The 25,248-nt window shown below is 41.1% G+C and overlaps 1 protein-coding gene across 1 annotated transcript in view; it reads left to right on the plus strand.

Annotated features, from left to right (window-relative positions):
* Positions 1–25,248, plus strand: part of Epha4 (EPH receptor A4) — a 142,804-nt gene that overhangs the window by 53,718 nt on the left and 63,838 nt on the right. Inside the window, exon 4 of the mRNA XM_042679274.1 lies at positions 10,643–10,798. Coding sequence (XP_042535208.1) covers positions 10,643–10,798 — 156 coding nt within the window. The remainder of the gene's footprint in view (positions 1–10,642; positions 10,799–25,248) is intronic.

Raw genomic sequence — 25,248 nt, forward strand, 5'->3', positions numbered from 1 at the left:
GTCATTGGAGATTTGGGTAGAAAAATCACATTATAAAAGGAAGAAAATACTCGTAAAATGTATAGAAGCGTAAGGATTAGCTGTTGCCCTGAACAGTTTCCCAAGACAGTATTGACATACATGATTTGTCTTTCTTAAATAGCAAATTTTCAATGATTTTAGTGGGAGAACTGGAGCAGTCATAGAGTTAGGAACAAGGCATCTTTATTTAACAAACTAGGTGCTTTAATGAAAACAAAATAAGCTGGGTGCTGGTAATACATGTCTGTAAGCCTACTCACTCATGAGACTGAGATCTAAGGATCACAGTTCAAAACCAGCCAGGGCAGAAAATCCATCAGACTCTTATCTCTGATAAAGTACTCAGAAAAAGCCAGAAGTGGCGTTGTGGCTCAAGTGGTAGAGTGCTAGCCTTGAGCAAAATAAGCTCAGGAACAGTGCCTAGGACCTGAGTTCAAGCCCTAGGACCAGCAAAAAAATATTGATTGATTAATTAATTAAAAATAGAATCTTTTTATGATTAACAATTTGCTGTTGGGCTTTATATTAAAACTGTTACCCTATGAAATCAAAATAATCGATTCATTTGTTTTTTACTAGGCTCTACTGTGATTCATTACAAATTCACTCACTATAGTTTTTACCTTAGAGACAACACACCATGTAACTCCCCTTCCCCACATACTCACTCTGCGCTCTGGAACAGACTGTCCTATGAAATTCAGAAATACCAGAGACCTTCCCTTCTACACAAATAGAAAGCTAGGTTGCTCCTATTATCCCCAATGAACAAAGATCCCAATCAAGAAAAGGAGCTGCAAACGTGGAGTCCGGCTGGCAGTCTTCGTTCCTGCCTCCTTGGAACGTGTTGTGAACTAGGACTCATTTTAAGCTGAGTTTTTGACAGTGGGATTTAGCCTTGTAACAGAGCTGATAAATAATTTGCTTCTCTCGAGTGCTTAGTTGAACTTCTACTATTCCAGCTCTCTTCAAATGTGTCGAAGAGAAATAGCCCTCCAAATAATTAGATGGTCAAGATGGAAAAATAATAAGCTACCTCTCAGTTGTATTCTCATTGGTTTGTGTTCAATAATTTTTATGGAGTTAATTTGAATTGAGCAAGCTTTATGTGGATTTGCTTCTGAAAGATTTACTGCATTTATGTGAAAACCCATCTACATCTGACATTTTAGAATTACCCACCTATTTATGGGATTAGACTGCATTCTGTTCGTGAAAGAGCAAGGCAATTTTCAGCATAGATTTTTTTTCTGTCATTTTTTCCCCTCCCTGTCTGTTTTTGTGAAAGCTAGCTCCAAGGTAAGAGGGGAAATAATTGAAGGAGATGGAGGGTGGAAAATAGAACTGGCTTGCTAGAGGAGGTGTGCTTTTATAAACTATTCGTGGAAAAAAGAAACCTCAAAAACCCAACCCAATAATTCCTTTAATTTAAAATAGGTGCTTACATTTTCATAACCATCATTTCTTACCTGATACTTATTTTTTCCTATGTCTAGTAAATAAGCTACACATGCTACCAGCCAGAATTCAATCTCAGATTTTCCGCCTTATATTAATAAAGGGAAATAAAACTATAATGGACAAGTTACCACATAGTGTTTTAGAAATTGTAATTCAGTCTTACTTTAAAGCACAACAGTTGAAAAACATTGAAATACATGGGTTATCCACAAGTAGGTGACCTTTTTAGTGATAACTAATCTTTGTGTGTGTGTGTGAGTGTGCACATATTTGCATAGACACATGCTAGTATTGGGACTTGAACTCAGAATCTCACTCTGTTGCTTGGTTTTTTTAATCAAGTCTAAAGTTCCATCACTTGAGGTCACAGCTCTGTCTTCAGCTTTTTGTTGGTTCATTTGCAATTAAATCTTGTGTACTTTTCTACTCAGGCTGGGTTTGAACTGCAATTCTCAGATCTTAGCTTCCTGAGGAGTTAGGATTACAGGTGTGAGCCACCCATGCCTGGCTGGAAATTTGGATAGTTAAATGCTTTGTTCAGGCTTATATCTCTAAGAACCAAATTCAGGTCTGCATGATTCCAGGCCTAAGATTAGGTCTTTCTCTTTATATCCTTGCTGCCCTTGGTATAAATTAAGAGCAGCTTAAAAAAGATAGTAAGTAGGATTAGTAGATAGGAAATAATTGTTGTCATTCTTTTTCCCCTTTATATTATTAAAGATTTGTGTTCTGAAGAATCTTACCCTTTCTTAATGGATGTCTGGTATAATCCTTTATAACCATAATTATAATAACCAAATGATATAGTTCACTTGTATGTGAACCTTTGTATCTCTCATCTTCTCCCCCAAAACCTTTCCTAAATAACATCTGGAAGGTGCTAAAATGTGCACAAGCTTAGAGCATCCAGAACAAGTCAGTGGCTCTTTTACAGTTTACTCAAATGATTACAAGAAGAGAGTAAGCCTTCCTGTGAATGGCATAAACTGAAATTTCTGTGCTCTAGAGGACGCCGAAAATCCTGAAGCTATTAACTTATTTATTTAGTAGGGTTTTTATATCATTAACTTAAGTCTGAACTTCCTTGCAGAAAACAGAAAGGTGTGAAATCAAATGAACAAGAATTATGTATGCCATTTTATAGTTATAAAACACAGCAGTTAAAGACAGCCCTGATGAGTTTGCATTTTTTTTCTAGCCGAAGACAATGGTCTAGTTTGGTAAGTTTCCTGGGATTTTTGTTGTTGTTGTTGTTTTTAAAGATAGTTTTTAGGGTTTGCTTAACTGGGTCTCTAACTCCTGGGACCAAGTGATCTTCCCTCCCCAGCCTCCCAATTATGTAGGCCAGCCAGTTTGCCTGGCCTCCTTTGGAGGAAACCTTCAGCATCACTATGTGTGACCTTTTACAACATAGGTGGCATTACAACGCATATTTGAAATTTGTTTGACAAATAAGTCAGACCTTACTAAGAATTTATTCTTTATATTCCAAAGATGTCACTTGCTCCTTATCAACTCTAAGGTTCGTTACTCTCCTGATAATAATTTAGCCCTGTAGCATTTGGGAATTAAAAAAAATAATAATAATAAAAAGGAGGAATAGGGAAAATAGTTTGAGCTTATCTGAATTGAACTATACTGTGAATTCTTTACTTATAGGTGGCTTGTTCACAACTGGGAGATAGTTCTTAACATAAGTGATCATTCTCAGGACTTACCAGAAAACCTTGAACTTAGATTGAGGCATAGCAATTTGTCTGTAAGTCCTTCAAGTCATTCTGAGAAGAAAGCTTAGAAACTTCTAATCTGCAGTTAGAAGATGGAGATTTGCCATCCCAGCTCACCTTGGATCCATATTCTCTTCTTTTAAATGTTCTCCTTTGGTCATCTAAAGGACCAGGAGAGAGTTTAGAGACACTTACCATAGCCTACAACCCTCCATGGTTGCATCTTTCGTTTTCTCTGTTTTCTCCCTGCAAATGTCTGACTTCGAGTGGGGAGGGAGTAAATCCATCTCCACAAGCAGGCGGCTAAGGTGGAATTTGTCTGGGAGAGTCATCAGTTTGAAGCATTTCCAACGCTGCTAGGGTTGTCCGATGATTTTAATGAAACACCAGTTTCATTCTTTTTTCACATACATAAATGCAAACAGCCCTAGCTCTGGACTCCCAGGAAAAGGAAAAACTTAAAACAAGGTAAATTGAAAATGCATCAGCATGTATGACTGCAGAATTTTGGAGTGCGTAAAAGCAATTACTCCCAAAGTAGGGTAAGGGTATGCTTGAAATTAGGCTACATTATTTAATCATGAAAGTACCTATAGTACTGAGTAAAATCAGTTCTTCTCAAGAATTATTGGTGGAAAGCTTGGCAGTACCAATGAGTGCGTGAGTGCTCAGTATTGAATTTTGTGGCACTGCAGGGTAACAGAGATCGGGGCTTTGGGGTCCACACATGATCCTGGTGTGTCTCAGGGAACTGTGGGCCAGGCATTCATTGTAAAACATAAGCATGTCTGTCTTGATCCAAGTTTGGCAAAGTACAACACTCCCCTCCCCCCTACCCCAGCCCAATCTGGCTTTTTGTATCTTCTGGGAGCTAATAATGTTTTTATAGATGACATTTGCAATTGATTTGGTAATGGGGAACACTTTTCTTTGAACACTAATTAAGTGAAATGTTATGTCCCCAATAAAGAGTTCCATTCTGCTCATTAGTGAATCAGTGTAAAAAAGTAATTAATTGTCACTATTATAGTTGAGTTCCATCAATGAAAAAAGGTTGTAGAAATTTGTTTTCTGTTGTGTTACATAGGTACCTTCATAGTATCCTTGGTCTAGCTGTTGCCTGCAAAATCTGGTACTTTATAGAGAAGTCTGCTGACTCCTAGCTAGGCAACATGATCTGTAAGCTTCTCCCAAGAATCTAGTTTTCAATCCACAACTGTAGGCTGGATGTGGAAGACAGATGATTTTAAAGTGTGGGTATGTTGGTGCTTGGCTACATTTTGTTGTTCATTCATGGAACAGAATCTGACAAGTTGAAAAACAGCTTCCCTTTGCTTTAACAGTTGTCCACCTTTACCTTCTACTTGGAGGTGCAAGAGTGGAAAAGATACTAGTTCAAGCCCTATTGATGCAACAAGAAGACCAACCCAAGTGTGGCCAAATTGGTAACCGTGTGCCTCAGTTTCCCCATCCGTACCATGAGAGACCTACTGGCTAATGTTCACAGCTTCCCCAAACATCCCTGGGGGCTTGTACATTTTTATTAACAATGTAAAGTATCAATACTGTTTGCCAGAAAGCTTTCTTTTCCCGGCATTTATTCTTACATTATTAATATAATTAATAGTCTCATGGTGAACAATTAATCAGAGAACTAACTTGTTATGAAGGCCATTAAATAGCTTGGATATTTCTAAAATAAAACCTACTGAATAGGCTACGTTCCCAAGACACAGAAAGTAGAGTCCCCCTCTGAGTCTGTTTGGAAATGCATGTCTAATATGGGATCCTCGTGATAAGATTAGAGATACCTTCAGGCTTCCCTGAGCCAAATATTCTTTGGGGACCAGTTTGTGTAAGTGGTTCAAATTTCTCTCAGAGAATCACTACTGGAATTTCGCTTATGACCTTCAGGAGACTCTACATTAAAATTTAAGTTTGTCACCTAGGAAAGTATTTTTTAACCCTCTATTAGTATAGACTTCAACTCAAATTAAGTTTTACAATAATAGGTACCTGAATGAGAGTAGTACTTATAGATTCTGGGTAGGTTTTGAAAAAAGCCATTGGGTGACTGATTTCCACATCACCTGTAGTTGTGTGTGTGTGTGTGTGTGTGTGTGTGTGTGTGTGTGTATGCGTGCGTGCGTGCACGTCCTGGGGCTTGAATTAAGCCTGGGTGCTTCCCTTGAGCTTTTGTGCTCAAGGATAGTGCTCTACTAATTGAGCTGTAGCTCGACTTCTGGCTTTTTGGTGACTAATTGGAGATAATAGCCTCAAAGTCTTTCCTGCCCAGGCTTTGAACCAGCATCCTCAGATCTCAACCTCCTGAGTAGATGAGATGTCTCAAAAACTTTCCTACCCAGGCTTTGAACCAGCATCCTCAGATCTCAACCTCCTGAGTGGATGAGATTACAGGTGTGAGCCATCAGTGCCTCTCTAAACCCCAAGTTTATAAATGCACGTGTCTGTGCAGGAGAACCCTTTAGAGGGCTCGGTGCCCTCGTCTCTAAGAAGCATTGTCCAGTAAAAATACAATGAGTAATTACAAAACAATTGTGACCACACTGAAAAATATTGTGGAAAACAGAGGTAGAATTATAGTTAATACAACTGATTCTGTTTTTAAACTGTTTACGCACATTAATTATGTAACCTTTATAAAATTATTATGATGTTTTAGTGTATGTAAGGAGTTCTTAACCTTTGATACCCACCACTGCTCTACCTGTGGTCTAGATAGTGTGAGTAGTTACTGAATAGCCGAGTTCTGGAATATCTTTTTTTTTTTTTTTTTGTCAGTCATGGGGCTTGAACTCTGGGCCTGGACACTGTCCCTCAGCTTTTTAACTTAAGGACAGTGCCCTACCACTTGAGTCACAGTGCCACTTCCAGTTTTCTGGTGGTTCATTGGAGATGAGAGTCTCCTGGATTTTCCTGCTGGGCTGGCTTTGAACCATGATCCTCAGATCTCAGCCTCCTGAGTAACTAGGATTATAGACGTGAACCATTGGCGCCCAGCTGGAATATCTTTAACCCAAATAAAAGGTTAAGAAGTTGTAGCTGACGAAGGCAGCAGTGAGATGGGCATGAAAACAGATGGATGCTGTGACCCCTTCCCCATCCCTCCATTCACATCTAAGATACATTTTGACTCAATATCAGTCCTAACTACAGTCTATGAAAATGTTCAGAAGACCATGGACATTGGAGTTAAACTGACTTCATCACTTAGCAGTGACCCTGAAAGTTACTTCAGCTGAACAATAAGTATGATTTATTATCTTAACCAAACTCATGAGTGGTTTTGGAAATTAAGTGAAATAATACGTGCAAACACAATAAATACCCAATGGATGCTTGGCAGGTTGCATTGTGACAGCTATACTGCTAGACAATCCATGAAGACAGTTGGATACTATCAACTATTGTATAGCTCTTCAAACAAGGAAGAGTGGCTGCAATGATAGAACCACTGGTATCTGACTGTTCATGAAGAATCTTCAAATCAAGCTGGTTGCAGTAGTGAGATAGCGGTCAACAAAGAGAGTTTCCTCCTCCTCCTCCTCCTCCTCCCCCTCCCCGTCCCCCTCCCCCTCCTCCTCCTCCTCCTCCTCCTCCCCCTCCCCGTCCCCCTCCCCCTCCTCCTCCTCCTCCCCCTCCTCCCCCTCCTCCCCGTCCTCCCCCTCCTCCCCCCTCCTCCCCCTCCCCCTCCTCCCCCCTCCTCCCCCCTCCTCCCCCTCCCCCTCCCCCTTCCCCTCCCCCTCCCCCTCCCCCTCCTCTTTTCTCATTCTGCAAAAAAGTAAAGCGCTTCAGGCAAAGCTCAGGGAATTGAGTGCAATATTTTTTTCCGCTGATGTCAAGTGATCTTCCCACAATGACCTAGTCAGAAGGCCTGGAGCCTGTGCCTAGCTAGCCCATCCCATTCAGCCCTCCTAGGAAAAGGCTACAAGAGAAGGATGTCTCTTGAGGGAATATGTCGGACTTGCTTATAAAGTGATTAGCATTCAGAAATACAGTGTCCCAGTGCTCAACCAAAGGAGGATGATGGGAAATAAAGTGTGTCAATGTGATGAGGAGTTTTATATACAGTAACAGAGATGGTAAAAAGTTTAAGGTACAAGTAACATGGCGAATAAAGGCAGGATGTATTTACACAGGAAGGCTGTGAACCACGCAGAGCAAAGAAATAGAGTGAACCATTAATTTAGCAGGTCATTTTGAATGTCGGCAGCAAAATGGCTGTGTGTGAAAAGCCACTACTGTATTTTGAGAGTGCCTTTCTAAGAATCCTGAAATATTAATAACGTCGTCTTAATGTAGTTGAAGACAAAAGAATGTGTTAAGGGCAGCAAGAGCACAATGACAATTTGATGTTTTCTGCATGTGCTCATAAAAGCGAGAAGAAAAAGTGAAGATAGAACAGCAGCTTTCAGTTTTCCCAATTGGTATAAAGTTCTGTATTTTCCAAACTAACTCAAGCACATTTATTGTTGGTAACTGATTAACACCAGCTTTGAGGAAAAAAGCAAGAAAAAAATGTACTTGCAATGAAAATTATTTTTTTCCTTGAATTCACATAATAAATACACTGAAATTCTGAACTCTTTTTGGTCAGTCATGGGGCTTCAACGCAGGGCCTGGGCACTGTCCCTGAGCCTCATTGTGCTCAAGGCTAGCTCACTACCACTTGAGCCACAGCACCATTTCCAGTTTTTGATTGGTTAATTGGAGATAGGACTCTCATGGGAACTTTTTGTGCCCTGGTTGGCTTCTTACAAGAATAGTTGGAGAAATAAGAAAACCTTTGCTTCCTTTGTGTGTATGCATTTGGTGCCATTTAGGTCTGTTTTCTTTTCTGATTATAGAATTCAAAGACAGAAAAGTGTTGAATGCAGACAGAGTAAGTTTAGCCAAAAGTTAAAGGAAAGCAGCAAAACAGATTCTCCATAAGCAGATTCAACCCAGGGAGTCCAGTGAACTTCCAGTTATTATAGTTGGATGGTTCCTCCATACCTCCTCTCCTGGGCTTTGAGCAGTTTTGTTGATGGCTTCTGTATGTATTGCCTCAGCTCTTTTTATTGGCTGAGTGGGAACCCCGGGCATTGTGGGAAAAAGCACAATGATGGGCCACACACATGTTATCTGTTATCTGTTATTTGTTATGTCCACTATATATATATATATTTTATCCCTGTCTACCTAATCAAGGATGCCTACTCTCCTTTACTTGGGGTTGTGTGTGTGTGTGTGTGTGTGTGTGTGTGTGTGTGTGTGTGTGTGTGTGTGTGTGTGTGTGTGTGTGATCGTGATCTGTCATTGGTTAATTTCTGTCAATCCTTCCACTCCCAACAGGTGACTTTAGGTTTCAATGCTTCACAAAAGGATAGCACACATGGATTAGCCAGAGACATGTAGAATTCTTCTTAAAAACAGGAAAATAATGTGCCATGCTGGCAGTCTTGGCACAAGTTCACTACAGTTGCATTCACCACCTGAGACTCTGTATGTAACAGGCAGGACCTAGGGACATGGTGCCATGTTCAAGGGCTCTCTGTGTTTGATGTGGGCTGGTCAGGCCTGACTCTCCCACAGCCCAGTGCTTCCTCCTGCTACAGCCTGGGTTTCTGATTTTAATGGAAACCCCAGGGCCATCTTAAGCACGACCAAAAAGGCACCTTGCAAGTTGAACCTTATCTAATTATGCTATGTGTATAAACTTGAGACACATAAATCTCAGCCACTGGAGCAACTTGTTTTTCTAAGATGCTTTGGTCCAGTGCAAGACGAAAGCAAATAAAGGAGAGATTGATCTCCGAGCACTTTTATTGTTGCTACTCCACACATCATAAAGTTTGGGCTCGTTAAAGGAAATTCCATAAACAACTTTAGTTAATAAGAGTGAAGTAACTGTGTGCCTCTCTGAGCTCCAGCTAAACTCCCTTTCCGCTGGCCATCATGAGGGTGCCATGAAAAGAGGAAAATGACACGAGGATAGGCAAGGGCAAGGGCTAGGCGGCCACAGGAAGCGGGTCAGATACTCCTTGGACCAGCACAGCTTCCAAAGGATCTCGTGGATTTCTAGCATGGTGGGTCTGGTCTCTTGGTGGTTAGGCTCATGGCAAACATCCAATGGGTCCTTTTCCCAGCTGGTGGTTTTTTTTTTTTTTTTTTTTTGATGGTATACAACACAGGACAGACAGGATAAATGGGGCGAAGTGAGAATGAATGAGTCCTGGTGGGAAGACGGTGGGTCCCATCCGTTATTTTCATTTAACACCTGATGTTATAGAAAATGGTACTTTTTAATGGCCGTTGCCTCTGAGTTTGATGGCTGATGGCTAGCGTTGGTCCGTTTTCATTTTGAGAGGTGATCGTGAAGAACATAGCCATGCACTATTAATTATTTTTTATTATCAGCTTTCAGGGTGTGATTGAATTTTTCCATGTTAGTAGAAGTAATCCTCAGTGTCCGTGTGATGTTTATAAAAGATGAGGTCATGGAAAGGATGTCAGGTGCAGGAGGAACTATATGACCCGTGTTCTGGGCACTGGCCTCTTGGGGCTGAGAGGCGAGGAGGCTGAGAAATGGAGGAAGAAGGAAAATAGGAGGAGTTTTGATTAGCTTCAAAATGAACACAGAGTATCTGCTGACTTTTGAAGGTGGGGGATGAGGGGAGAGTGTGGAAGGCTCTTCGCATATTATTATTATCTACAGTTAGTAGTTGTTTTTTTTTAATTGCTGGGCCCTGAAATCATGACCCCTCCCTCACAGATGCTTGTCTTTTGTACTTGGCTGGTTTGTTGGGATTTTTTTGATTGGCTTCTTTCTGTAGCTATAATTAGGAAATAATCACTGACCAGTGTTCTGTTAGTATTTGGACACACTTCCAACTGGTTGGTTAAAGACCAGGCTCTCAGATTCTCCAAAACATGCGTCTAACAGTTCAGGCTTTGTGGGGAGAACACTTAGAGTTGGAAACTGGTGGCTGACACTCACCAGACGCATGGTCTTATATAAGGAATCACCTGCTGGAGGCGGGAATTCCTGGTTTCTAAGGTAAAGGGAATAGTAGTGCTTTTGGAAAGGGGCTGTAGTAAGCATGAAATGAGATCTTGCATACAGGGCCACCCGGCCTCTACAGCAGCATTCAGTCAACTTTAGATGTATTTATATTATTAGATTCCACCACATTGAAGACAGTGTCTTCCAAGGGGACTCTTGCTTGCCACCTAACCGAAGTGCTAATAATCCTTCAGTCCAATCAATGCTTTGGGTTGCTTTGCCTTCACCTCAAAAACCTGGTGACCACTCATGATGGGCAAACATGCTGCCCCTTTTTCCGAATCAAGGAACTGCCTTCCCTTGTTCCTCCTTTGCTGTCTTCACCGTGTTTTAAATCGGTTTGTTTTTCTTCTCTCCTTCCCTGTAGCTTGCAAAATTGGATATTACAAGGCTCTCTCCACGGATGCCACCTGTGCCAAGTGTCCACCTCACAGCTACTCTGTCTGGGAGGGAGCCACCTCATGCACCTGTGACCGAGGCTTTTTCAGAGCTGACAATGACGCTGCCTCCATGCCCTGCACCCGTAAGTTGTTTGCTTGTCTCCTGTCTCTTCACTGCCAGAGGCTCTCAAGAGCACCAAGCAGGATGCTGCCAGCTTCTTCTCACAGGATAACCATGCAGGGGGCAAATGAGATCAAGCATGCGACCTTCCTCGGTCATAGGAGCAAAACACTTGTAAAAAGAAAGGATCTTTTTTGCTTTTCCTGGTTACCTTTGCCTTCAAAATACGCACAGCTACCAACCAACGATGTGGTGAAGCAGAGATTGAGTGTTCTGGGCTGTCTGACAGTGTAATTAGAGCTGAGCTTGGAATTTATAAATGGCTTTACCATTGCATCAAGGGCTCCGAGAAGCTTGGCAGGTTGGGGAGACACAGGTAGAGGGCAGGGTTTGGGAATGTGGGTTCAATGGAAAGAGACAGTTCAGTGTACACTGAGGTCATTGCTGTGGTGATTATACTTCTTCCTTCTTTCCTCATAGTTTTGTATGCATAGCACTTAGGCCTGGATGCTAATAAATGCTTGTTTAATGATAGGCACTTCATGTATGTGGGCTAGTGAACAGATAGGGCCACCAAACTTGGTGTGAATGGGAGTAGAGAAATGTCTTCCCACACTTTGTTTAGAAAAGATTCCTGGATGTTAGCATTCCTTTCATGTGTACTCCAGGCTCTCCACAGACCCCTGTGACACCTTGACAGGGGAGAGGATGGCAGTGATCCACCTGGGGTTTTCTGTCCCTTGTGTGTGTGTGTGTGTGTGTGTGTGTGCGCGCGCGCGCGTGCGCGCGTGTGCATGCAAGCGTGCACATATACATTAGGTGAAGTTTGTGTTTCTGGAAGTAAATTCTTGGGACTGAAAGTGTTCAAGATTGAGTTTCTGTGTGTGTGTGTGTGTGTGTGTGTGGTGTGTGTGTGTGTGTGTGTGTGTGTGTGTGTGTGTGTGTGTGTATTTGGATTGGGGAATATTTGCCCATACATGAGATACCTTAAGAATGAGACCCAAGTCTAAACATGAAATTAATTTGTTTTATATATACCCTATCCATATCGCCTGAAGGTAATTTTGTACAATATTTTTAGTGAGCCTGTGTTTTGATTACTACCTATTACATGAGATCAGGTGTAGAGTTTTCCTTTTATGGTGTCATGTACAAAACAATGCTCCTTGATAAATTTTGGCTTTTACTTGTATTAAGGCTATTATCATTCCGTTCCTTGCCTACTACAAATTGCATGTTGTTTGGCCTGAGGCCAGCATCCCTAAATATAGAAGCTTTCTCTAGAGTTTGAGCAGTTGGAGGTGCTCATTAGGTGCCACCTTTCAAAGGAGGGGCAGGCTATCTCTAACTTGTGCTGGAATTGCCACCACCTGGGGATTGACTTTCATAACAAGATCCCTATCTTAGTAGCAGAACTATGCAACCTGAAGACACACAATCCCTAGGTCCTAGAAGGTTGTCTTTCTTGGTTTTTCAGGTGCAACAGAAGCTTCCAAAGATAAGGAGTATAGAAGCTAGCCTTGCCTTATGCATCACCATCAATGGAAGGATCTCTTCAGCACATTCTTTTCCTATTCCTTCCTGAGATGGAGAGTCCTTCATTTCTCTGGGTGGCCACTTTCATTTAACCTGTTCAAAGTCTTGACATTTTCTCTATGATGAAGTATTTCCTTTTTTAAAATTCTGTATTACCTGTTGTGTGATTAGTTTTGTAATGAACTCCCTTCTTCTGACCACCCCCACTGCCAACAGGTGGAAACTTAGAACACAATGGTGAAATCAAGGCAAGCTACTTTGGGCTGACATGTTTGATAGTTCCTCTTCATTTCAGGTCATGCAGACCTCCTACAAAGAACCTTCTTCAGGCTGAGAGATCTAAGTATGCTATGCATGTCATGAAATTTATCTTGGATGGCATGCATGGTCAGTCTCTTCCCCCCCCCCCCCCCCCCCAGGAGAAAAAAACAAAACAAAACAACTTTTGTTGGTGTTATTTCTTTTATGTCAATGTGGTCCTGGTTTGTTCTGTAGTATTCTAGGTTACACTGTGTCAACCAACTTACTACCTGAGAGTTTAGGGCAATGAAGATGACCTTAAGCCTGTGATACTGGATCCTGCTTTCCATGTGCCTGAGACTGGTGTGGTTAAAGGAGCCCTTGGAGTTTGACACGTCTCTAAGCAGCAACTTGTTAGTTTTGTTATGAGGGTAGGAAAAAAGGGAGAGAAAATACGGATTGTTAGCACATGAGGAAGGGAAACAAGCAGTTTAAAATTTTAGGTGGTTGATCTTGTATTTTTCTAAAAGATTATTTCCCCAAGGTTAGAAGAGAAAGAACGGTTGATATTTGAACCACAAATGAAAGGTCCCTGAAGAAACTCCTCACCCATGCCAACAGGTGATCCTTTCTTCCCTGCTCTTGGAAGGCCACCTCTCCTTCTCTGCTTCCAGGTCTTTTGCTCTGGTCGTAACTGCATCCCACCAACGTGGTCCTTGGGAAACAGTGCCAGTCACCACCCCACAGGTTCAGTCAGCTAATCAGAGTGCTGGCTCCAGCCACTAATCAAATCTGTGACAAGCAGAATATTTAATTTCTTCAGGCCCTAGTTTCCTTATCTTAAAAAAATGGATTCTTATATCTATGCAAAGATAGGAAAGATGGATTTCCATTATCTATTGCAAAGGTCTAGCACAAGGTAGTGATTTAATAAATGTTTGATCTCTTTCTTTTTTATCTCCAGCTGGCTACTTCCTTCCCCAAGCCTCCTCCGCAGCAGGCTGCTAATGCAATTCTTTGGCTCTCTATCACTGATTTGCACCCTTGATTACACAATTAAATTATGTGGTGGCCACATTGCAAAGCTGGAGCTCTAGGGACAGGACTCAAAAACATCAATATTTTCCAAAACACGGGCCCATTAATTCCCTTGTACCATCAAGATTTAGACCACCTCTCTACAGAGTTATCATTTTTCACTTAAGTCTCAACCACACAAGTCATATAAGACTTCCTTTGAGAAAGGAGTAGTCAGAGAAATGACCCCCGCTTTGCTAATTGCTACGCATATTGATAAGTCAGGAAGTAGAATCAGAAGCTAGTGCTTAGCCCATGGCTCTCCCTCTTGATTTCTTCCTTCCTGTTGAACACAGTGGACCTCTGTGGTGCAATACTCCAACCACTAGGTAGCCATTAAAACATAAAAGTCACATCCATTAAATTTAACATTTAGTTTCCCACTTCGGTTTGCTGCTGATCAAGGGCTGTGGAACCTCACGAGGTTACTGGAGACAGTGCCGAGGAGATCTTTCTATCATAGCAGAAAGTTCTCTTGCACGAGGCACCAGGAGACACTTTAAAGATGGGACAAGAGGAGTCTCTCAGAAAGTCCCAGGCATTGTCTTCTTCATCCTCAGCTTTATCAGATTCTCTTGACAAGGGGTGGAAAGGAACATAAACATCAGGGAATCCTTTCAACTGGACTCCAGCCCCCAATCAGTCCTTAGCAGTTGGTTAAGCCAGGTGACAAACCCAATTCCCTTGTGCTGACAGCCATGATAATCAGGCACCTTCTTTGTTCATTATGCTGTCTTTAACCCCAGCATTCCTATGCAGCCCTGCATTTAGTGATCGCTCACTGTGACGGCGCACTAATGAAGAAATAAAACACACTCTCTAAGACTCATTCTTCTAGCCAAAGAGAGACTCTGCTCCACTGGCTTGTAAAATCAGGTTTTTGTTCACGTGGAGAACGATTAGACCAGGTGAACACTAGGAGCATCGGCTAATTTAGAAGGCGATGCCTAGATGTTCACACCATCCACCAGGCTGGAAGATGGCAGAAACGCTCAACACAAATAAACTTTCCTTTCTGGGAGACTTGAGATGGAGCCGCGTTAGCTTCCCGTGGATGGCTGTGGTTGGGCTGTTTCAAGGGAAGCATTATGTGAATATTTTCAGGGAAATAACCTCTACCTGGTTAGAAGAAGAGGGATTTTACTGCACTCCCTTTCCCCTCAGTCAGTACTAGAGGTGGATGGAGCCCAGGGCTTTGCACTCATTTGGCAAGCACAGACACTCGAAATCCCCAACCCTTGGCAAATTTTCTGTGAGACAAGGGCTTTGGAAATAGCCCAGGCTGCCCGGTACTTCTGATCCCCCTGGCACCACCTCCCAAGTAGTTCAGATTACAGGCATGTGCCACCATGCTCAGCAGAGGAGTGCTTCTTAAGCAGTCTACGTGAACATTGTTTAATAAGTCGTTGGACTTTGCCTGATGTTCTGGATTTCTACCATCTTCACAGGTGATGCTGTAGCTTCTGGCGTGTGAATCACCTGTCCTTAGGCAAAGAGGACTTAGATCCACAAAACTCTTTTCAAGACTAACTTTCAGTTTCTTCGGTTCACTACTGACTCTAGAAAGACCCTTCAAGTATTCTGAATATTCTCTCTTAGCAGAAACTGAACATTTCATTTGTCTCCTAGATGTAGAAAAATCTATCTTTGTTTTGGGGCATGTTCTTGAATGTACTCTGTGTTTTCTAAATTTTTTTATTTTGTTCTTTGCTTTTCTCTTTTAATTTTTTTCTTTCCTTACTTGTTGTTTGTTTATTACTGGGACTTGAACTCAGGGCTTTAACTCTCTTGCTTGGCCTTTCCTCTCAAAACTGCTTACTTGAGGATAAGAAGCTTTGTCTTATCCACACTGGCTTTGAACTGTGGTCCTCAGATCTCAGCCTCCTGAGTAGCTAGGATTATAAGCGTGAATACTTAACACCTGACTTTCTTGTGGTTCTTTATTGCCAGAGAGAAAGAAGTTTGAACATGCTCACCTGAAACACCTAAATAGTCAAAAAAGGGATGTAGCATTCTGGCCACTAACAGAGTCATTTTCCCATAGATAGGGATCCCAGTTAAGCTGAGAGAGGAATTTTTATTTCATGAATCCTTTTGTAGTGGGAATTTTGGACTGTTTTGTTGATTTAATGAGCACCCTTTAAATGCAGTTCTCTTCCTCCCATTTCTTCCTCCTGTAGTTCCATTTCCCCTAGGTCTGGTACATGGGATGAGTCCTCTCCAGGTGAAATGGGAAGGCTTTTGAATATAACTGTCTCAGGGCATTTCCTTGCCCAGAACTGGCTTTGAACTTTCATCCTCAGATCGCAACCCCCTGATGACAGGTGTGAGCCACCAGCTCCTCCTTCTTCAGCTGTTGGTTGAATGTTCCTAGTGAGGAAAAGCTTTTCCCTTACTGAGACGCCCAGTTGACTTTGCAGCTTCTACCTGTATTTCAAAATGTGCTAGAGAAAATGCCATGTGAAGGTAGCTATTGACACTAGATCTGGAGGAGGGGAGTAGCTAATTTGTTATTTTGTCACCTTTGCTGAGCACCTTTCCCTGAGCAGTTTTCTGTATTTTCCTATTGGAAATCTGTCCTTGGGCAGATTTGCTCTTTATTTAACTTGTTTGATGAAACTTATTAGGGTATCTTGATGGGGAGCCCTTGATGAGTGAAAGATTATGACTTAGATTGCCAGCTTGAAGGGCCTTCCACAAATCTGTCTCCCAGTCAACAGGCCTTGAATAATTCCAAGGGCTGTGCCAAACAAACAAAGAGTGACTGATTGATACTTCGACGTGGTCTAAAATATTCCCAAATTGCAGCTTTTAAGACAATTTATAGCACAGCTTAGAGCTAATGAGGGCAAATTTACCGAGATCTATGACGAAAGGTCCTGACGTGAGAAAGCTTTTTCTCTTGCAGGTTTAGGGCTATCAGGAAATTGAAATAGCTGAACTCCAAACAACAAACACCACTTACTTTGTCTTTACATTTGCTTTTCTAATTGAATTTAGCGTGCTGCTGTATTTCCTCTAGAAAGTGTATTGTTTTAAAATTACCATTTCAGTTCTATTACTCAAAGCCCTCGCTCCTAATGCTTTCTGACAGTTATCAACATAATGAACCATAATGAAATGATGAGCAATCTTCGGTGGAAACCCAATGTCAATCCCAATCGTGCAGTGTGACTGTGTTGTTAAAATCTGAATGCAAATTAAAGTTACATCGTCCTTACTCGCTTCCAAGGTCAGGAGGATAGACTTTTCTTTTTCTTTATCCACCTCCTCCTCCCCCCCCCCCCCACTCCCCTCCCCTCCCACCGTTTTTTTTTTTTTTTAAAGTGCTTTACTTTGGAAAAATCTCACATCCATTTTCAAACAAGCTCTTCTTGAAGGTGCCCCTTCTGCTCAGCTCAATTCTGTCCCCTAAAGATTTTCTTATTTAACCATCTGGCTAAGGGATTTGGGGAGAGTATCTACAGTGAGGCTTTGATTTATAAACCATAGGATAAAAGGCAGTGCTCAGCTTCAAGTAAACTGTTTTTGTTCTATCCCAGAGCGTATATTTCCTCTAGAGTTTTTCCCTTCAGAGTTGCAATTAGGTAATAATATAAGGATAGGAGAAGGGTCTATTGCTTAGCACAAGTCTCTGAATACACAAGATAGTGAAAAGGCTAGTTCTATAGTTAGTAAAACAGTAAACACAAAGGCCAGAATTTTCTAAGTATCTCTAATGAGAGCATTTCAGTTGATACAATTGGTTGATACCTGAACATTTCATCATTTGTTCAAGCAATTATTTCGTGAATCGATATGTTTGAAAAACCATGACGACCAGATTTCCAGGGGAATATTGTGCTTTGTGTCATCTATCAAATTTTTAATGTAATAATACAGTTTCATACTGTATTTTATTTGTCATAAAGATGGATATTAAAAATGAAACATTACTCCCCATTGCTGAGCTACATAACTTTTTTTTTTAGGGTGGCACATATGGTCAGTCAGTTAATAAGCTGGCTGTGTCTGTCCCTGGATTATAGTCACTGATCAAAGCAATCAAAGATGGGTTGATGACTGAGATGTGGCCTTCAATCTATTCTATTTCTAGGCTGCTTGTATGGAGCTCAGAAGTTCAACGTCTGTCATTAACTCTTGAGGAAATCGCATCCTTTTCTTTCGAATTGCCTTTCAGCATTTTAACTACTTAAATGGAAAATTACTTCTGGAGAAGCAAGTGCACTTAAAAAAGAAAGAAAGAAGACAGTTCAGGATGGGAAGGAAATCCCTATTTTAGCCCCTCCCCCATGCTTTGGCATTAGGTAGCAATAAACAGTGTAGTGTGGACTCAACTAGAAAAGGCATGAATTTGAGGGAAGAAAGCTAATGTGTGCTCATGGGAAGAATTTGAATAATCTGCCAGTGCCATTTAGCCAGGTCATCAACAATTTTTATATTCCCATGAATAATTAAGAGTGGCTCTTCCTCCACTATGTCCTGTCATTTCTGGATGGCATTTTTGACACTACTCAAGGAAGTCATACAGTGGTTCTTCACAGCATGCTTCTTTGAAATAGGGTCAATTATACATTTTTCTGAACTCCCCTGTGGTGAGAGTTGAGCATCTTCTTTGCTATCAGCATTTTGATTTTTCTCTTGGAGGTCGTTCATGTTCCATCCACTATCTAAATCCCTGCGGAAGGTGCCTGGGGGAGAGAATCCCAGTATAGAGAAAAAAAATTGCCTCTTTCCTCCCTCCTGAGTTGATCTTCTGTCAGGGGAAGAACCTTGATCCGAAACTTCTCCCCACTCTCTTGTGTGGAAGGTGAGATTCAGCTGAGGGGACACACAGAAGAGATAAGGATCTAGTGTGATCACTGATCAGGATACATGGGATTCACACATTGATTTGTTACATCATAACTTCTTTGTACAATTACGGAAGGAAGGAAGGAAGGAAGGAAGGAAGGAGGGAAGGAAGGAAGGAAGAAGGAAGGGGAGGGAAGGAGGGAAGGAAGGGAGAGAGAAAGAAAGAACAATAAGTATAGTCCAAAAAGGAATGCTAGCCTGTCATCTTCCTAAAGTTCAGGAAAGAAGGAGAAATTTAATTCTGAGTTGGAAACTTTCCATCTAATTTTTTAAAAATAGGTAAGATTCATTATTTTCCTTTAATTTCATCTCTAGGAAGGAGAAGGAAACATTAGCTTTAGATTCCCGGTTTCTGATCAAAGCAGTAAAACTATCAGATGAGTTGCTTAACGTTTCTTATCTTAGGTTTTGGTCAGCAGATTGCTGTGGGTAATGAATACTTTTCTGTCCGATTTTATTACAGGGATTACATTTAAGATAAGATGTGAAAAAGGGTTCTGTGAGAAAGGTAAATTAACGCAGAGCCCAGCGAATTCCCAAATGAAATGCCCAGGCATAGTTTCTTTGGTCTTACATGTTGTATCTTCCTCTTGTTTGACTTAAGAATTTATACTTCAGCCATAACCTAGTCAACTTAATATATAAACTAAGCCCTTAGGAAACCCTGGAAAGAAAAAAAAGATTCTTGAGGAGAAATGGGAAAATACATATAGAAAACTAGATAATGGGAAAAATTTCAGACAGATGTGTCCCTCTTGAGGAAATTAAAGTTTTGCCTGACAGCAACAAGTGATGAATGACTGCAAACAATTTTTTTAAATAATGTACAGATCTTCCTGGGTCCTATTCATTGTTAAAACATATAAACTACCACGATAAAGGTTCTGCACTGATCATATATATCAGAAGAGATGTCACTGGACAGCAGTCTTTATGTAAACGAACCTGACAGCAAGGGCTAGAAGCAAGCAATTAGTGGTGGCAATGTATACAGCTGTCAGGGGGGAGTAGGGGATGTATTTCAGTCCCACCCCCCCACTGTTTACTCTGCTTCATAAGCTGTCTTTCAGCTGGAGAGAGATTAACAACAAAAGCTTATCTGAAGGGTTGAAGGGCTTCATAGCTAAGACACCGAAGCATTATTGACAGTCCAAAAGTTGCATGTGGTTAATGAAATCGTATGAAATGGAACTTGAGACCCAGCATGTCTCTTCCTCAGAACACGAACCTCATACTGGTTGTCTTGGCATTTCAGTGGGCAACGGTCGCCCTGAAAGAAACCCATCATTTATGAGTTCCAATTTTTCCTGTGCTCTTGGGGGATATTTCTTGCTACTTCCAGAATTAATTTCATGGCTCAGGCCTTGAATTTTAAAATGGTGATTAAAAACCAGTTAGGTATTAAAAATCTGTAATAGCTCTGAAAACTGCTCTGTTACCTGAGCAAAGCCATTTTGGCTTTTCCGTCAACTGCTCCTTGTGTTGTTTGTAGACTGGATTGATTGATTGACTAATTGATTGATTGATTTTTATACTTTATCCTAAAGTTTGCTAATAATTATTCTGTTTTCTGGTTAGCTTTTTTGTTGTTGCTGTTATGCTGGTACTAAGGTGTGAACTCAACCACTAGCTTGCTCGTTCAGTTGGTGTTCTACCTCTTGAAGCATACATCTAGCCCAGCTTTATGCTGGTTATTTTGGAGATGAGGTCTCATAAACATTACTGCCTGCCTGGCTCCACATTGTGATCCTCTGAATCTCAGCCTCCTGAGTAGCAGGATTAAAGGCTTGAGGCACATGACTACCTTATGCTCAGCCTTTATAACCTACACAAAAGCTACAATAGTGAGGTTTCTGATGAGTAGTTGAACTAGGCTGAAGAACCATCATTAATTCACTCAGCAGATAGATATGTAGTGATTAAGCAGCTAATAGGCCAGACAATGTTCTAGGAGCTGGAAATATGTCCATAATCCAGGAGAAAAAAAAAGTAGTTCTTCTGAAGCTGAATATGCATAATAAACCAATTAATAAAATATTTCAACATTTTCATAGGAATATGGTGGGATGCGTTGAAGCAGAAGACAATGAGTCTTAATTTAATATAGAATAGTCATTGTTGGTAGGTGGTACTTCAGAAATAAGGAATCTGCCAGTCAAAGGTGAGTTAAAGCTTTCCTAACATGTAACTTTTAAATTTATATTTTCCTTGGGTATTAGTGTATATGAGCATTCTAATTCTAGTTATTAGAAGATCATAGGCTTTTCAATCAGCAGGACTTTATCTGAAACGTATGCCAGGTATGGTGGTGCATACCTATAATCCCACCTTCTCGGGAGGCAGAGGTAAGAGAATCAAGATCTGAGAACTTGCCCAGGTGAACGCATAAGACCTCATCTACACACTGAAAACACTAAAAAGGAATAGTGCATGAGATGGTTCCTTCATGGTAGGGTCACTAGCAAGGCCATGAATTCAATCTCTACTACCAATAAAAAGAAAAGAAATAGAATTTAAGTTGGCATGCTACATGATGTGAATCTCCTCACCTGTAAAATCCCTTTTCTGCTAAGCTTATGACAATGCAATCATCATAGCAGATTTTTCATCTTTAGCAAAGTTCTATTCACTTTTTATAGGAATGAAACACATTTTCCCTATCTTAGGGTGGTAGGGTGGGTAACATGAGGTGCTATTATGGGATGGGTCATAGCTCATAGTTCATGCTGGAGGTGTTGATGGGTTAGGTTCTATGTAGCTGGTCCTTTTTTGAGTGACCTGACAAAGGCTTTTAGGGACACACAGGCATGTACCCAGTGAAGAGATTTCTTTAGCTCCAGAGATAAGCAAGCAAGTATGTTTTCCAAAATGCCCAGGCATTAAACTTTAATATATAAGAAAAAATAATTAAGATGTGGAATTATTTCCTCTGATGGCTTAGAATATTACCATTCTTAATTATTTTTTTCTTTGGTTCCCTGAATTTCCTTAGATAGTGTGTGGCTGATTCATTTGCAGAAATATGCCTTTTCCCAGAGGATGAGAGCACATGTCTGGTTAAGGAAGATTAAGATCCCTTTTGTGATATAATATATGATATGATATTTTATGATATGATGCAGTGGCCCTTTGCATCTACAGTAATTGGGCTACAATTTCTTTTGGGGCGTCATACTGTCAAACTCCTGTCAACTCAATGTAAGTTGACATTCTCCTAGAAAATAATAATTACCCATTGTAACACCTTTCACCAGTACCTGCTGTGTAATACAGAAACTATTTCACACCAGTGAAGAAAATGGATGTTCATTTTACTTATCCACAATGGCACGAAATGCAGTATTGAGTTCTGTCAGAGCAATGAAATAACTCAAGAAATAGGCCATGTAGCCGGGCGCTGGTGGCTCACGCCTGTAATCCTAGCTACTCAGGAGGCTGAGATCTGAGGATCGCGGTTCAAAGCCAGCCCAGGCAGGAGAGACCGTGAGACTCCTATCTCCAATAAACCACCAGAAAACCGGAAGTGTCGCTGTAGCTCAAGTGGTAGAGCACTTGCCTTGAGCTGAAGAGCTGAGGGACAGCGCCCAGGCCCAGAGTTCAAGCCCCACGACCGACAAAAAAAAAAAAGAAATAGGCCATGCTATTTCATATCATTTACTTTTTCTTAAGCTAATGAAATTAGGTGTAACATGTGTGTTTGAGAAACTAAGGCTGTTTTCTAGATTTTGTAAATATGTTCATTATGGGCTCTTGGATTGAGGTCTTATATAAGCTCAGATTGTCCTTAAAGGCCCTAGTATTATGTATAGAGTATTGAGAATATCAGAACATCTTCTTGTAAGGAAGGTACATTGCTATCAAGTTTTCTATAGCAGTTGCTGACAAACTATGGCCTTAAGGCCAGTTTCAACTGATGCTTGGTTTTGCAAGCAAGATGTTCTTGGAGCACAACCCTTCCTATTCGTTGAGGTATTATCTGTGACTGCTCAGAGGTGCAATAGCAGAGCTGAGTAGTTGCTGTGGAGACCATATGGCCCATAAAGCCTAAAATATTTACTATCGAGCCACATAGTAAAATTTCTTCACAAAGGAAATATGCTGACCCCTGCTCTATTCATAAATTAAAGATTATTGCATTTGACTTTTGTTTCTAGTAGTATGGCTATTATCTGTGCCACTAAATTATATTAAAAACGTGAAGGGCATTCTAAACCTGAGCACTTGAAAGCAGTTGAACATGCCAGTTCCATTCCTGCTAGAAGGAGATGGAATCCTGAGCTTCTATGTGAATAGCCGAGAGGATTTTCAAATACGATCCAAATTGTAAAGGGAGAACATTTTTTCCCATTAAATGTATTCAATAAATGTATATTTTAAAATGTCTCAATTTGGGTAATAAAACTAAAATTATAATGAAAAGTAAGCACTATAGTTCTATAAAGGCTAACGAGAAATATGCCAGAATTCTTTTGGAATGTTAGAATTAATTTCCATCAGAGGGAAAGTTTTCCTTAGCTTCATGACTAAATAAGTCATCACTGGAAATCTGCGTATAGAAAGGAACATTGTGATAGCCAATCTGAACTTTAACAAAACTTTAATTAATGGAGTTTGTATTTTAAATTCCCAGCTTGTAGTGACTGGTTTCATGACTTACAGAAACAGGGCAGGGTAGAGCACACACAAGTCCTAGTTTGTGTTGTTGTTGTTATTATTATTAGTCAGTTGTGGGGCTTGAACTCTGGGCCAGGGCACTGTCCCTGAACTCTTGAACTCAAGGCAAGTGTTCTACCACTTGAGACATAGCGCTACTTCCAGTTTTCTGGTGGTTTATTGGAGACGAATCTTACGGACTTATCTGCCTGGCTGGCTTTGAACCATGATCCTCAGATCTCAGCCTTCTGAGTAGCTAGGATTATGGGCATGAGCCACTGGCACCCAGCTTAGTGTTCTTTAGTCTCTTCCTTTCCTCCTATATTTTTTTTCCTCCTTCTTATAAGTTTCCAGGAAAGCATCAGAATGAATCAGAGTAATTATTTCTCTCTCCTACATACAATACAGCAAGGGACAAGCCTAGAGACCTAGTAGAATAATTGTTGAATAAATGAATGACACCCCCCCCTCACCCCGCCCTGGGGCTGGGAAGGTGGCTCAAGTGGTAGAGCGCTAGCCTTGAGCTGAAGAGCTGAGGGACAGCGCCCAGGCCCAGAGTTCAGGCCCCATGACCGGACCCCCCCCAAAAAAAATGACCCCACAATCCTTCCCAACAAGAGTAGTTTTAGTTTAATGCTATTTTATTGTATATATGCTTAACTTAACTTTATTACAGACACATGTGCCTGCACTGGAGCTTAGTCATGGCCTCATGCTCCTGCTTGAGATGTTTTTGCTCAAAGCTCACCCTCTACTACTTGAACCATGTGTCCACTCCTGGATTTTTGCTGCTTAAGTCCCTCAGATTGGTCTACCCAGACTGCTTCAAACCAGGAGCCTAAGGTCTCAACCTCCTGAGTAGCAAGGACTGCTACTCAGGTGTGAGCCACAGCGCCCAACCCCAGAGTCACTTTAAAACTATGAGAAAGAGAAACTTCATAAAATGGCAAGCTAGGAATATGGCTTAGTGGTAGAGTGCTTGCCTCGCATGCATGAAGCCCTGGGTTCAATTCCTCAGTACCACATACACAGAAAAAGCTGGAAGTGGTGCTGTGGCTCAAGTGGTACAGTGCCAGCCTTGAGCCTTGAGCTCAGGGACAGTGCCCATGCCCTGCAATCAAGCCCCATGACTGGCAAAACGGGGGGGGGGGGGTGAGTGGGGGAAGAAAAATGGCAACCAATAACACCTGACAGATAACATGTACACCATCATTTCCCTTCTTATTCTTCTTCCCTAATACCTGGGATTGCCCCTCAACCAATGAGAAGAGTGAGGGCAGATGTAGCCAAACCATCCAACGATCAGTGCAAAGCCCAGGAGAGGAGACTTGGAAGTAGCCCTGTACTACACAAACCAAATTCTCTTTTCCATGGAGAGTCTGTTTCACTATTTTGATTTCCCTGCTTTCCTTTAGCTTTTGAATAAATTTGCCCTGTCTGCTTTAAACACTTTCCTACCTTGCAACTTTTGTCAGCAAAGAAAAAGAATCTGTACCCCAAAGTCCATATCAGTCCCTTAGTGTTCACGTAGGATTGATTCTAGAACTGCCAAGGCTATAAAACTCAGAGGTGCTGCTATGCCTTACCTAAAATGACATAGTATTTATGTATAATCTATACCCATCCTCCAACATACTTTCAATCATCTTTCAGTTATTTAGAATACCTAACACAATGTTGGTGCTATATAAATAGTTATACTGTGCTGTTTAGGGAAAAATGACCAAAAATAAATAAATAAAGCTTATACACACTTAGTGCAAACCCTTTTTTTTTTCCTTGAATATTTTCCATCGGTTGGTTAAATTTGTGGAAGGGGAGCCCTGGGATACAGAAGACCTCACTGTACTTGTAATTGGAGACTGACTTGCAGGTGGGCATATTTCTGATGAGAAAAGCAATCACTGTGTCAGAAATTTAATTGCTTCTCAATAGCCAGATACAAACCTCACCTAAACGGAAGGGAGAATGTTCTGAGAGTCAGGCCTTGTCCTTCTAGAAGCCTCCGGTTTATTGAATGAGGATTCATGTTACTCTGAATGCCTACTTTCTTTTTTAGCCATCACTGCAAGAAATTGTGTAATGAGACTTTGCTATAACCGTGGACCCAAG

Source organism: Dipodomys spectabilis, unplaced genomic scaffold (genome assembly GCF_019054845.1).
Source record: "Dipodomys spectabilis isolate Male_0828 unplaced genomic scaffold, ASM1905484v1 ptg000051l, whole genome shotgun sequence".
In the NCBI taxonomy this organism is placed as follows: Eukaryota; Metazoa; Chordata; class Mammalia; order Rodentia; family Heteromyidae; genus Dipodomys; species Dipodomys spectabilis.